The sequence below is a fragment of the Bufo bufo genome, chromosome 9 (genome assembly GCF_905171765.1).
Source record: "Bufo bufo chromosome 9, aBufBuf1.1, whole genome shotgun sequence".
NCBI classification, from domain to species: Eukaryota; Metazoa; Chordata; class Amphibia; order Anura; family Bufonidae; genus Bufo; species Bufo bufo.
Window position 1 is genome coordinate 161,153,465 of NC_053397.1, and position 15,897 is coordinate 161,169,361.

At 41.1% G+C, this 15,897-nt stretch overlaps 1 protein-coding gene across 2 annotated transcripts in view; it reads left to right on the forward strand.

Moving 5' to 3' along the window:
* The window catches only part of PLA2G6 (phospholipase A2 group VI), a 105,757-nt gene that overhangs the window by 38,200 nt on the left and 51,660 nt on the right, over positions 1-15,897 (forward strand). For both annotated transcript variants that reach the window (XM_040406867.1, XM_040406868.1), the window contains exons 7-8: positions 4,405-4,587; positions 15,103-15,211. In XM_040406867.1, coding sequence (XP_040262801.1) covers positions 4,405-4,587; positions 15,103-15,211 — 292 coding nt within the window. The remainder of the gene's footprint in view (positions 1-4,404; positions 4,588-15,102; positions 15,212-15,897) is intronic.

Consider the following 15,897-nt stretch of genomic DNA (forward strand, 5'->3'; position numbering starts at 1 on the left):
CGACCAGCGCTGTACTATTATTAATAGTACGGTAACAGAAAAACAAGAGAAATGGAGCTCAGAGTACCAAAGAATAAAAATGTATATTTTATTTGTTACAAAGACATGATTAAAAGTACATGGATATGATGCCATAAACAAAGTAAGAGCAGAGGAAAGAAAAGGGCACCACCCTGGGAAGAACACACAGGTCAATAATGCATCATTACATATAGATCATAGAGAAATACTCGGTACAATGACCAGCCTATGAACAAAGCACAAGCTGAAGTACATGGGTGAATGAATGGTCAGCAAGGGACCTATCACGGCAATGAAACATGGTATGTTAGAACAAATGTAAAGAATGAAAAATAAACAACAAACCACAATTAAATAAGGACCAGGTGTGTAACACCAAAGTCCAGGAACCGTGGAGGTAGTGACAGAGACCAAGGCTCACCTAAAACAGACCATGTGTAGAACAACCCAGGATGGCGCTACCCCAATGCGCGGATCGGCGTGCCTTCGTAATAGTACGGTGCAGCGGGACGTGACTTGCAGCCCAACGCCGTACTATTACGGCCTGGTGATCGAGCGGGTGCAGGTGCTGCGTCCGCCCGATCAGCTGCAGGGGAACGGCTGTTTCCGTTAGCCGGACACCTGCTGTATGTGCTGGCATCAGTGAAAACACAGATGGCGGCTCATTAACACCTTCTATGCCGCGGTCAGCACTGATTGCGACAGAAGGGGTTCAGCCACGCTGCTGTGGCAGGGACCCGATGGGTAAAAAGGCAGCCCGATGCCGTGCAGAGGCTGCCCAATGCCTTGCACGGCATTGGGACCTGCCTTCTACGGGTGCCCAGGAGATCCAGCCTCAGACTTGGTCTCCTAGGCAACCTGTTAGTGTATTACTCGGTGTAATAGACTAACAGGCAATGCATTACAATACAGATGTATTGTAATGCATTGCAGAGGGGATCAGACCCCCAAAAGTTAAAGTCAGAAATAAATAAATAAAAAAAAACTGTTTTTAATAAAAACAAAATAGTTTCAAGTGAAAAAAGAAAAACATTCCTTTTCCCCTGATTTTATAATAAAAAATAGAAAAAAAAAAAAAACATATTGGGTATCGCCGCGTCCGTAACGACCGGCTCTATAAATATATCACATGATCCACCCCTCCCGATAAACACCATAAAAAATAAAAACTGTGTAAAAAAAAAAAGCCATTTTTGTCACCTTGCATCACAAAAAGTGCGACACCAAGCGATCAAAAAGGCGTATGTCCCACAAAATTATACCAATAAAAATGTCACCTCATCCTGCAAAAAAATGAGACCAAAAAGTATACATATTAGGTATTGCCATGTCCGTAGCGATCTGCTCTATAAACATATCACATGACCTAACCCCTCAGGTGAACGCCGTAAAAATAAATAAATAAAAACTGCCAAAATTACACATTTTTTGGGTTACTTTTCCCCATAAAGTGTGATAATGAATGATAAAAAAATTCATATGTACCCAAAAATGGTAGCAATAAAAACGTCAACTCTTGCAAAAAACGAGCCCCTGCACAAGATGATCGGCAGAAAAATAAAGCAAATCTGACGTTCAGAAAATGGAGACACAAAAACATACTTTTTTTTTTTTTTTTTTTTAAATGCTTTATTATGTAAAACTGAAACAAAGAAAGTAGACATATTTGATATCTTGCGTCCGTAACAACTATAAAAATAGCACATGATCTACCCTGTCAGATGAATGTTGTAAAAAATAAAAACGGTGCCAAAACAGCAATTTTTTGATTACCTTGCCTCACAAAAAAATTTATATAGAGCAATTAGAAATCATATGTAACCCATAATATCTCAACCCAAAACTCAATAATGCTTCTTTTAAACTTCTACAACACATCCTCATGGCGATGGCATCCTGTATCTATATAGCACAGCAGTGGAGAAAATCAACCCTCTGCTTCGAAGCAGTCATTAGGCAGATTAATGAAATAATGCTCTATGAAAAACTTACAGCCATTCGTATGGATAGGGTAATGCACTTTGAAAAAATATGGTCTCCCTGGATATCGTACTGTGCCGTTCCAGATTTACACTATTGTTCAGCTGTGGTAAGGGTTGAAATCATACAAAGTCATTGGAATATGTCTTCTTTGTCTGACTATAATGCGATCTGTATATTTGACTAGATATTAGATCATCAGTACTAATCTTTATTGTTTGTTTTATCCTGTTTTTATCTTTTGTGTATATCCCCCCCCACCCTGTGTGGGGTGCATTGGCAGTATGTTGCCGACATTCATTGCTTTAAAATCCAATAAATACATTTTGAAACCTAATATTGATGGCCTAACCTCAGGATAGACCATCAATATGGTGGGAGTCCGACACCCCACACCCGCTTCTGATCAGTTGTTTTGGGGTAGCTCCTGCTCTGGAACTATACAGCTCGGTCCATTGTGTAGTAAACGGAGCTTGTAACTCTAGTGCTGCAGTAATCTGCTCCATCCACTACACAATGGACAGAGCTTTCTAGTTCTGGGGCCAACTTCAGGCACCAGAGCAACTGCAGTACAGCTGATCAACAGTGCGGGGTGAGACCCATGCTGATTAGACATTGATGGCCTATGCTGGTGATAGCCCATCAGTAGTAAAGGAGAGGGCAACCTCTAAGTCTCTAGGTGGGTAAATATACCATTAAAGGGTTATCCAGGTAAAGATAATGATGACCTATCCTCAAGATAGATCATCATTATTACATCGGTGGGGGTCCAAGTCCCGGCATCCCCGACAATCAGCTGTTTTAGGGAGTTGTTGCGCTCACCAGAGCTCTGGTGTGTGCAGCCGTCTCCCAGCAGCTTTCCAAAGACAGCGCCATACATTGTGCAGCAGCTGTGCTTGGTTTTTGCAGCTCATCCACATTCACTTCAATAAGGCTGAGGCTGCAACTTGGCCATATGACCGATTTACAGTGACACATGGCCTAGGAAGAGGCAGTGGCGCTCACGGAGCACCTGGCCTCTTCCAACAGCTGTTTGGCGGGGGTCCCGGGTATCAGACCCCTGCCAATCTGATATTGATGGCCTATTTAGAGGATGACACCCTGGACGTGTAACAAATGACCCCTGGTTTAGTGTGTACATGAGCTTACAAAGCTGCCTTAGGCCCCTTTCACACGGGCAAGTTTTCCGTGAGGTGAACACATTGCACCCGCACTGAATCCGGACCCATTTTTATTTTATTTTTTATGGGGCTGTGCACATGAGCGATGATTTTCACGCATCACTTGTACGTTGCGTGAAAATCGCAGCAAGCTCTATTTTGTGCGTTTTTCACGCAACGCAGGCCCCATAGAAGTTTTTCACGCACGGTTGCTAGGAGACGATCGGGATGGAGACCCGATCATTATTCTTTTCCCTTATAACATGGTTATAAGGGAAAAAATTAGCATTCTTAATACAGAATGCATAGTACAATAGGGCTGAAGGGGTTAAAAAAAAAAACTTAATCCGCTTGATCGCGCAGCCCGGCTTCTCTTCTGTCTTCATCTTTGCTGTGCACAGGAATAGGACCTGTGATGACGTCACTGTGCTCATCACATGGTCCGTCACATGATCTTTTACCATGGTGATGGATCATGTGATGAGTGTAGTGATGTCATCAAAGGTCCTATTTCTGTGCACAGCAAAGATGAAGACAGAAGAGAAGCCGGGCTGCGCGATTAAGGTGAGTTAAATTATTATTATTTTTTTAACCACTCCAACCCTATTGTACTATGCATTCTGTATTCAGAATGCTATTATTTTCCCTTTATAACTATGTTATAAGGGAAAATAATACAATCTACAGAACACCTAACCCAAACCCGAACTTCTGTGAAGTTCGGGTTTGGGTACCAAACATGCCGATTTTTCTCACGCGCATGCAAAACGCATTACAATGTTTTGCACTCACGCAAACTCACCTTCATCTTATCCGGGCAAAAAACATGCCGCCCGTGTGAAAGAGGCCTTATAAACATTGATGTACTGCATCTTTTGTGGGCCCCATTGAAATGAATGGGTCCGCACCCATTCTGCAAAATTGCAGTACGGATGCGGACTGAGAAATACGGTTGTGTGAATGAGCCCTAAGGGTGCCTGTACCACTTACAATAGTGTGCAGCAAAGAAAAAATACAGTAAAACTGCACATGGTTTTGTGGTGACTTTGCATAATTGTACAGGGGTAGTTCTGATAATGCAGCTCACCGCCACCAGGTGTACGGGGAGAAAGAAGTATGACAATAATACATAATCCTTAGGTCCTCCGTTGTATGTACAGTGATTGGTACAGGCTTATAGATTTCTATACTGTTATTAGCAAGCCCAATGATTTATTTTGGATCTCTGTTTTTTTGTCTGTAGATGTCTGTACTTTTGCTGGAGCGCGGTAGTAAAGTGAATGCTTTAAGTAGAACAGCAGAAACTCCTTTACACATTATGGTTAAGAAGGACAGATTTGACTGTGTCATGGTGCTCTTGACCCATGGAGCAAACCCAAACACAAAGGGTGAACATGGAAATTCGGCTTTGCACCTGGCTATGAAGGTAAAAATATTCTGGACACTGTTTTTCAACAAACTTTGCTTAAAGGGCATCTGTCGGCAGATCTGACCTATGAAACTGGCTGACCTGTTAAATGTGCGCTTGGCAGCTGAAGGCATCTGTGTTGGTCCCATGTTCATATGTGCCCGCATTGCTGAGAAAAATTATGTTTTAATACATGCAAATGAGCTTCTACGAGCAAAGAGGGTGTTGCCATTACACCTAGAGGCTCAGCTCTCTCTGCAACTGGCCTGATTGGCTGGGCAGTGAAAACATGATCACGCCTGGCCCTGTCAATCAAAGTGCAGAGGGCGCAGCAGTTGCAGAAAGAGCAGAGCCTCTAGGTGTAATGACAACGCCATTGTTGCTCCTAGAGGCTCATTTGCATATATTCATTTTTCTCAGCAATGCGAACACATATGAACATGGGACCAACACAGATGCCTTCAGTTGCCAAGCGCACATCCAACAGGTCAGCCAGTGTCATAGGTACAAATCTGCTGACAGATGCCCTTTGAATCAATACTACAAGCAAAGAAAAATGTCTTTCCACGCTTTTCAGCCATTTCTTCTGCTCTGCTCTCCCCTCCATCCAACGCTAATTAATCTCTCTCCATTCATTGGTGAAATCTGTCTTGAGAAAGGCAGAGAGTATTTCTTTTCTGCTTCTCCGAGTGATTAGGTTACAGCTGCTGCCCATGCAAGTCTATGGGGAGGAGGAAGTTGTTGAAGTGACTTCTTCCTTTCTTTCTTTCTTTCTTTCTTTTTCATTCGTTCAATTTCTTCTTCTTTTTTTTTTTTTTTTGTGTCATCATATTATGGGTTGATAGCTACTCTGCTTACTTTCTGTATAACACCCTCCATGCTACTTCTGTGTATGTGAAAGATAGAGATGGGCAAGCAGGATCTTCACTCCTCTGTGTGTGCTGTGCATTGGAGACATCATAACAGCCACCTTCCTGGCCCTGAGCTCAGAAAAAACTGACAATTTGAGATGGAGCCTGCAAAGTGGAAAACTGGTGATAAATCCAGGTTACAAGTCCTATAATGGTCAGATAAATTGTTATTCTTCATGTACATGACAGCTTATTCTGAAAAGGTATTATGAGACATTTATTAAGACTGGCATTCCCATACACCAGTCTTGATCCCTCTGCACCGGATTGAGATATTCCTAATTTATTAAGAGGCAGAGTCCTCTTAATAAATTATAGTCACATCTCTGGCAGTCTGTGCGCCAGACTTCAGCTATAAGTTACTCCAGGTTCTGGCGTATGTTAAAGTAAATCCAGCAGGCCATGCTAAGCAGCGCCCCCAGGTTAGCCCCTTCCTCTTTACCGCTACTTCAAAAAAGTGTTGAAAAGCTTGAAAAGTTGCATAATATGTGCAAATATGCTCTAATGATTCACTTTAGGCTAAAGTTAAATATGTCATTTTGTGCATTCGTTACGTAACTTGGAGGACAACTCCCTGAAACTGAAACTGCCTGTCTTGTCATTGTTTCTTGAGTTGTTTCTCAAGTCTATGAGATAGTATTTGGTCCCAGTGAGGCATCATTAGATGTATCCTCAGTGTTCCCCTAAGTGTTTTAGGGAATGTGATTGTAATGTAATGAATATTTTTGGTGGGAGCACGAGAAGGAGATGAGCAGGTTCTGCATTACAATGTGTAACGTTATTAATTCTTTAAAGGGGTTATCCAGGATTTTAAAGGGAACCTGTCACCTCCTAAAAACATCCCAAGCCGGCAGCAGTACCTTTTAGGGTAGCCAGCAGCATGTTTGTAACGATCCTTTTCTTCCTGCAGGTAGTTAAGCAGAAGCTGTAAAAACGATCTTTAACCTCTTAAGGACCGGGCCATTTTTTACCTTAACCCCTTAGGGACATACCGGTACGCCACGTTTGCAGAGTCCTTAAGGACTCAGGACGTACCGGTACGTCCTAAGTTTAAAAGTAGATTGCGGCGCGGCGGGGGTTAATTGTGACAGGATGCCCGCTGAAATCATTCAGCAGGCATCCTGTCACAACGCCGGGGTGGGGTCATGCGACCCCCCCCCCCCCCCCCCCCGTATCGGCAATCGCCGCAAACCGCAGGTCAGTTCAGAACTGCGGTTTGCGGCTTTTACCTGGTGCGGTGGCGGTGGTCGGCGGTGCCATCGGGTCCCCATGCGACTGTGGGGGGGACCCGATGGCATGGAAGGCAGCGCGCTGCCTTCCGGTGACGAGCCTGTGAGATCCAGCCCCCTCGATCTCACAGGCCGGAAGCTGTATAAGTAATACACACAATATTACTCATACAGCCAATGCATTCCAATACAGAAGTATTGGAATGCATTGTAAAGGATTAGATCCCCAAAAGTTCAAGTCCCAAAGTGGGACAAAAAATAAAGTGAAAAAAAAAAGTTGAAAAAAGAAAGTTTCCCCCCCAAAAAAATATGTTTCAAGTAAAAATAAACAAAAATATCATTTTCCCCAAATAAAGTTAAAAAAAATTTGGTAAAAAGTATACATATTAGGTATCGCCGCGTCCGTATCGACCAGCTCTATAAACATATCACATGACCTAACCCCTCAGATGAACACCATAAAAAATAAAAACTGTGCTAAATAAACCATTTTTTTCACCTTACATCACAAAAAGTACAACAGCAAGCGATCAAAAAGGTGTTTGCCCACCAAAATAGTACCAATCTAACCGTCACCTCATCCTGCAAAAAATGAGCCCCTACCTGAGACAATCGCCCAAAAAATAAAAAAAACTATGGCTCAGAATATGGAGACACTATAACATCTTTTTTTTTTGTTTTAAAAAAGCTGTTATTGTGTAAAACTTACATAAATAAAAAAAAAAGTATACATATTAGGTATCGCCGCATCCGTGACAACCTGGTCTATAAAAATATCACATGATCTAACCTGTCAGATGAATGTTGTAAATAACAAAAAAAAAACGGTGCCCAAACAGCTATTTCTTGTTATCTTGCCTCACAAAAAGTGTAATATAGAGCAAACAAAAATCATATGTACCCTAAACTAGTACCAACAATACTGCCACCCTATCCCGTAGTTTCTAAAATGGGGCCACTTTTTTGGAGTTTCTACTCTAGGGGTGCATCAGGGGGGCTTCAAATTGGGACATGGTGTCAAAAAAAAAACAGTCCAGCAAAATCTGCCTTCCAAAAACCGTATGGTATTCCTTTCCTTCTGCGCCCTGCCGTGTGCCTGTACAGTAGTTTACGACCACATATGGGCCATAAATATTGAGTTTGGTTTGGCTGTTAACCCTTGCTTTGTAACTGGAAAAAAATTATTAAAATGCAAAATCTGCCAAAAAAGTGAAATTTTTAAATTGTATCTCTATTTTCCATTAATTCTTGTGGAACACCTATAGGGTTAACAAAGTTTGTCAAATCAGTTTTGAGTACCTTGAGGGGTGTAGTTTCTAGAATGGGGTAATTTTTGGGAGGTTTCTATTATGTAAGCCTCGCAAAGTGACTTCAGACCTGAACTGGTCCCTAAAAATTGGGTTTTTGAAAATTTCAGAAAAAGTTCAAGATTTGCTTCTAAACTTCTAAGCCTTGTAACATCCCCAAAAAATAAAAAATATCATTCCCAAAATGATCCAAACATGAAGTAGACATATGGGGAATGTAAAGTAATAACTATTTTTGGAGGTATTACTATGTATTATAGAAGTAGAGAAATTAAAACTTGGAAATTTTAATTTTTTTACATATTCTTGGTGAATTTGGTATTTTTTTATAAATAAAAATACATTTTTTTGACTTCATTTTACTAGTGTCATGAAGTACAATATGTGATGAAAAAACAATCTCAGAATGGCCTGGATGAGTCAAAGCGTTTTAAAGTTATCAGCACTTAAAGTGACACTGGTCAGATTTGCAAAAAAGTCCTTAAGGTGAAATAGGGCCGAGGGGTTAAGTACCAGACAGATTTTTGCTAATCTGATGTGTCACTTTATGTGGTGATAACTTTAAAACGCTTTTACTTATCCAAGCCATTCTGAGATTGTCACATATTTTACGTCATGACAGTGATAAAATTGAGTAAAAAAATTTAATTTTTATTTATAAAAAATAACCAAATTTACCCAAAATTTTGAAAGATTTGCAACTTTCCAAATTTCAATTTCTCTGCTTTTAAAACAGATAGTGATACCTCATAAAATAGTTATTACTTTACATTCCCCATAGGTCTACTTCATGTTTGGATCATTTTGTGAATGCCATTATATTTTTTTGGGGCTGTTAGAAGGCTTCGAAGTTTAGAAGCAAATCTGGAAATTTTTCAGAAAATTTCCAAAACCCACTTTTTAAGAACTAGTTCAGGTCGGAAGTCACTTTGTGAGGCTTACATAATATAAACCACCCAAAAATGACCCCATTTTAGACACCACACCCCTCAAGGTATTCAAAACTGATTTTACAAACTTTGTTAACCCCTTTAGGTGTTCCACAAGAATTAATGGGAAATGGAGATGAAATTTCAGAATTTCACTTTTTTGGCAGATTTTCCATTTAAATCCATTTTTTCCAGTTACAAAGCAAGGGTTAACAGCCAAACAAAACTCAATATTTATTGCCCTGACTCTGTAGTTTACAGAAACACCCCATATGTGGTCAAAAACTGCTGTACGGGCACACGGCAGGGCGCAGAAGGAAAGGAACGCCAAATGGTTTTTGGAGGGCAGATTTCACTGGAATAATTTTAACTTGCCATGTCACATTTGAAGAACCCCTGATGCACCCCTAGAGTAGAAACTCCAAAAAAGTGACCCCATTTTGGAAACTACATGATAAGGTGGCAGTTTTGTTGGTACTATTTTAGGGTACAGATGATTTTGGTTGCTCTAAATTACACTTTTTGTGAGGCAAGGTAACAAAAAAATTGCTGTTTTGCCACTGTTTTTATTTTTTGTTATTTACAATGTTCATGTAAAAGGTTAGATCATGAGCAATTTTTATAGAGCAGCTTGTTACGGACGCGACAATACTAAATATGACTACTTTTTTTGGTTGGTTGTTTCAGTTTTACATAATAAAGCATTTTTGAAAAAAAAGGATTTTTTAGTGTCTCCATATTCTGAAAGCCATAGTTTTATTTTTTGGGCGAATGTCTTATGTAGGCGCTCATTTTTTTTCAGTATTGGATGACGGTTTCATTGGTACAATTTTGGGGTGCATATGACTTTGATGTAAGGTGACAAAATGGCTTTTTTACACAGTTTTTTTATATAGTTTTTTTTTATGGTGTTCATCTGAGGGGTTAAATCATGTGATATTTTTATAGAGAAGGTTGAGAAGTTTTATACACTAATATCATTTTTGAAACAAACAAAAAAAATCATGTTTTAATGTCACCATAGTCTGAGAGCCAGTGTTTTTTTGGGCGATTCTCTTAGGTAGGGTATAATTTTTTTTTTTTTGCAGGATGAGATGACTGATTGGTACAATTTTGGGGTGCGGATGACTTTTTGATCGCTTGCTATTACTTTTTTTTATTTTTTATTTATTTATTTTTTACGGTGTTCACCTGTGGGGTTAGGTCATGTGGTATTTTTATAGAGCAGGCTTTTATGGATGCGGCGATATCTAATATTTTTTTTAATTTTTTTTTTTACATTGTTTTAAAATTATTTTTATTAGTTTTTAACATAGAATATGAACATAAAGGTCGACAATGTTTCAACCTTTTGGAAGTAAACATATATCCTGAGCGTACATTACTCGAGAAAAATCATGTTTTAGTGTCTCCCCAGGTCCCTAGGGAAGGGGGCGTGGTTACCGTGACTTGAAGCAAGGAGGCCGCTGCCTTCATAACTTCAAGCCTGACTAGAGAAGCGTGACGGGCAGGGGATTAAAGAACGGTTTTACAGCTTCTGCTTAACTACCTGCAGGAAGAAAAGGATCGTTACAAACACGCTGCTGGCTACTCTAAGGTACTGCTGCCGGCTTGGGATGGTTTTTAGGAGGTGACAGGTTCCCTTTTTAACATTGATGACCTATCCTCAGGTCATCAATATCAGATCGACGGGGTCCGACATCCAGCACCCCCACCAATCAGCTGGTTGAAGAACAGGCCATGCTCCGTGCGAGCTCAGCCTTCTCTTCATTGTTTACCTGCTTGCCATCGACCTCACAGTGACGAGCAGGTGTAATTACAAGCTGTCCCATTCACGTCAATGGGACGGCTTTTTCCTAATCACTTGAATAGGAAGTAGCACTCCCATAGAAGTGAATGGGACGGCTTGTAATTACACCTGCTCGTCACTGTGATGTCGATGGCAAGCTTGCAAGCACATGTTTTTGACTTTAAGGCCCCTTTCACACGAGCAAGTTTTCCGCGCGGGTGCAATGAGTGACGTGAACGCATAGCACCCGCACCGAATCCTGACCCATTCATTTCAATGTGTCTGTGTACATGAGCGGTGTTTTTCACGCATCAGTTTTGAGTTGCGTGAAAAACGCAGCATGTTCTATACTCTGCGTTTTTCACGCAGCCCTGGCCCCATAGAAGTGATTGGGGCTTCAGTGAAAAACGCATTGTATACGCAAACAAGTGCGGGTGCGATGCGTTTTTCATTGATGGTTGCTAAGAGATGTTGTTTTTAAACCTTCAGTTTTTTATCATGCGCATGAAAAACGCGTCAAAACGCATTGCACCCGCGCAGTAAAAACTGAACGCAATCGCAGACAAAACTGACTGAACTTGCTTGCAAAATGGTGCGAGTTTCACTGAACGCACCCTGAACGCATCTGGAGCCAATCCGTCACGCTCGTGTGAAAGAGGCCTAAGGCTGGGTTCACACGGGCGAGATTTCCGCACAGGTGCAATGCGTGAGGTGAACGCATTGCACCCGCACTGAATCCAGACCCATTTATTTCTATGGGGCTGTGCACATGAGCGGTAATTTTCACGCAATGCAGGCCCCATAGAAGTGAATAGGGGTGCGTAAAAAATCACAAGCATCCGCAAGCAAGTGCGGATGCGATGCGATTTTCACGCATGGTTGCTGAGATGAAAGTATTCACTGTATTATTTTATAACCATGTTATAAGGGAAAATAATAGCATTCTTTAATACAGAATGCTTAGTAGAAGGTCAATTGAGGGTTAAAAAAAAAGAAACGAAAAAAATGAACTTGCCTCCTCCAATTGATCGCGTAGCTGCTGGTCTCCTGTTCTTTCTTCAGGACCTGTCAAAGGACCTGTGGTGACGTCACTGTGCTCATCACATGATCCATCACCATGGTAATGGACCATGTGATGAGCTCAGTGACGTCACCACAGGTCCTGAAGAAAGAATAGGAAACCGGCAGCTACGCGATCAATTGGAGGAGGTGAGTTCATTTATTTGACCAATTCTCAATTGAGCTCAATTGACCTTCTACTAAGCATTCTGTATTAAAGAATGCTATTATTTTCCCTTATAACCATGTTATAATGGAAAACAATAAAATTTACAGAATACTGAACCCAAACCCGAACTTCTGTGAAGAAGTCCGGGTTTGGGTCTGGGTACCAAACATGCCGATTTTTCTCACAAGCGTGCAAAATGCATTAAAACGCTTTGCACTCGCGGGGAAAAATCGCGCGTGTTCCCACAACGCCTGTGTGAACCCAGGCTAAGGCTTCCATGGGTGTTAAGTAGGGATCAGTGAACTTGTGTTTTCAAGTTCGGCGTACAATGTTTGGGTTATCTAAGAATTCCGTTATGGATTCCGCTACCACAGACCATAAGTTATTGTCCGTGGTAACGGAATCCATAACTGAATTCTTAGATAACCCAAACCTTGTACGCCGAACTTAAAAACACAAGTTCACGCAACACTAGTAATAAGCAATTTATGTTTTAGCAGCAAAAAATATGATTGCTAGATCCTGAAAGAGTCCTACTCTAAGTTTTGATTTATCAAAGGTGAAACTGTCTTGGATTATGATTAACGATATAAGATTTCCAGTATTCTTGGTTACAAACAAATTATATATTCTTGGCAGTTTAGGATCCTTTGATTAAATTTTCTCAATGTCCATGATACATTTGTGATTTTATAAGGCCCCTTTCACACGGGCGAGTTTTCCGCGCGGGTGCAATGCGTGAGGTGAACGCATTGCACCTGCACTGAATCCGGACCCATTCACATGAGCGGTGATTTTCACGAATCACTTGTGAGTTGCGTGAAAATCGCAGCATGCTCTATATTGTGCGTTTTCCACGCAACGCAGGCCCCATAGAAGTGAATGGGGCTGCGTGAAAATCGCAAGCATCCGCAAGCAAGTGCGGATGTGGTGCGATTTTCACGCATGGTTGCTAAGATGACAGTCTATTCACTGTATTATTTTCCCTTATAACATGGTTATAAGGGAAAATGATAGCATTCTTAATACAGAATGCTTAGTAGAAGGTTAATTGAGGGTTAAAAAAAAATAAAAAATTAACTCACCTCCTCCTCTCGATCGCATAGCAGCCGGTCTCTTCTTACTTCTTTAATCATGAGCTGCTGGCTAAAGGACCTGTGGTGATGTCACATCACATGGTCCAATCACCTGGTCCATCACCATCATCAAAATATTTTTAACCCTCAATTGACCTTGTACTAAGCATTCTGTATTAAAGAATGCTATTATTTTCCCTTATAACCATGTTATAATGGAAAATAATTAGATCTACACAACACCGATCCCAAACCCGAACTACAGTGAAGAAGTTCGAGTCTGGGTACCACATTCAGTTTTTTATCACGCGCGTGCAAAACGCATTGCACCGCGTGATAAAAATTGAACAACGGAACACAATCGCAGTCAAAACTGACTGCAATTGCGTACCTACTCGCGCGGGTTTGCCGCAATGCACCGGGATGCATCCGGACCTAATCCGGACACGCTCCTCTGCAAGGGGCCTAAGTGGTTGGTGGCAGCTGATATTCATTTCTTTTTATTTCCTCATTTTTATGTTTGCTCCTATCTACCACTCTATATTTTTGTGTAATATGGCTTTTTGGAATAGATTAGTTGCTGGGATCTGTTGATGGTAAATCATCATATTAGACAACATATATGATACAGGGGGTTTTGTTGTATTGGATTTCCAGGAGAGACATCGTGCTATATGCCAGCAATAACTGAGCAATCCTTGTATTTGTTTGTTTGATATATAACTCTGTATGTATTATTTTTTTATTTCATTGAAAAGCTTCTACAATTAAAATCTATTGAAAATAACCAGGTATACAAAGGATGTTATTAGGAAGGAAGGGATTTAACACAGACACATACAGCCTGGGATCTGATGTACATTTCCACACAAATAACTTTACAAAGAAAGCTGATAATGAAGGCGACATGTTGTGAATATTGCTCATGAACTATAGTTGTGATCGCACTTCTGCCTCTGGTCAGATACTTAAACAGCACCTGCCAACAAAACCTTTAAAATCAAACTAATATCCGCAGAACTTGTATTTCAAATCCACAATAGAAAAATCTCCAACTTGTGAATCTCCCCTATAGCTGACTGCACTGAATAGGAACACAGTTACCACAGAGAAAAGGATTCAGATTTTCTATGACGTATCAGGAAAATGAGTCTTTAAATGGTTGTCCGACTCCAAAACCAATTCTAGTTATGACCAGGAAAGTGTTTAGCATAAAGGATAAAAAGGCAGTTGTCTATTCAGCGACACTCTATTCCAGTGCGGAGTCTCCCATCCCCGCTGGTGTCTGGTGTCCTGGAAAAGAGACCTTCTGTCTATGCTCTTGTGCACTGCTGCAGTCATTCACTTGCCTTAGAGAAGACGTCCCTGGTGGCACATTTATTACACTAGTCTTAGTTATTTTGGTGCATGGTATGCCATCGTATTATTATTATTTTTTTTAAGAGAATTGGCTTCTTAATAATTTTGGCACATTTTTGGGAGGTTTGTGCACCTAAGACTGAAATGCATACCAGCAAGCAGCTGGTGTACATTTCTGGTGTCCGGTGTGCCAGTTATTAGGCTCACAGTAAATATGTCAGGCCCTGGAGATCCCACCTGCGACCTGCCCACTTTTTGTTAAAAAAAAATAAAAAAATTGAATTTTGGTGCAAAACGGGTCCAAAGCTCCTCCTGCTACCTCTGTCAGCTCCACTTTCTCTTTGATTGACAGGTCCAAGTGAGATACCATGCAGAAACCTTTAACATTCAGCTGAGATAGTCCTACAAGGCATTACCCCTGGTTTAACATGACATTTTCTGGTGACAGGTTAACCTTCTGTAGTAGTTACCACACGTTGTCCACTAGGTGGCATTGCTCTTTTACTTTTCTCCTTTAGTTGCTCTTATAACGGTAGTAGATCATTGCTAGGATGATGACCACAGATCTGAGATGAGCAAATGATGGCCATGGCCGGCATCCTAGCTAATAGTCTGACTTTTGAATGTAATTTTTGCTTTTGATTAACTCAACATTCAAGGTCAAACACTGTGCAAAGAATGATCATCCATTTGGTTTTTCAACAGAAAGATCACCTGGAGCTTATTAAAGCCCTTATGGTTTTTGGGGCTGATGTGGAGCAGGCTAATGATTTTGGTGAAACGCCAGGACTCCTTGCAGCCAGATCAAGCAAAGGTAATACATTTTATAACTTTAGCTGTAAGGTAAAAGTGAAAGGTATACAGTATTTGACCTCTAATACATGTTGTCTTCTGACCTAGTGGGCCCTATCTCTTCTCATATTAAAGGCTAGGAGCTGCATATTTAAAGGGCTTTTCCAAGATCTTTTTACTGGTGACCTATCCTCTGGATAAGTCATCAGTATTTGATCGGTGGGGGTCCGACTGCTGTTTGAGAAGGCACCGGTGTTCGCAGTAGTGCCACAGGCTTCTTTCTGTATTTCCTAGGCCATGTGACATCACGTTTGTTCATCGTTCACGTGGCCTAGGCGCAGCTCAGCCCTATAGAAGTGAATGGGGCTGAGCTGCAATACAAAGCACAGGCGGTGCTGTGCTTGGTGAGCAGAGAGAAGGCTGCGGTGCTACTGTGAGCACGGGTGCCTTCTCAAACAGCTGATCACCAGGTCGTCCCAGTTGTCGGACCCCCACCGATCAGATACTGGTGACCTATTCTGGGGATAGGTTATCAATAAAAAGTTTTCGGAAATCCCTTTTTAACGTAATTTTTCAATGATTAAAATAGATTCTTCAGTTATCTGCTCCTGGCAAAGCTGAGTAGCAGTCAATATGGCTGACATTACATCTTCTGTAGGGTTTGTAATACAGATTTTCCAGACCCCTGGATGCCGAAGCTGCCGAGCT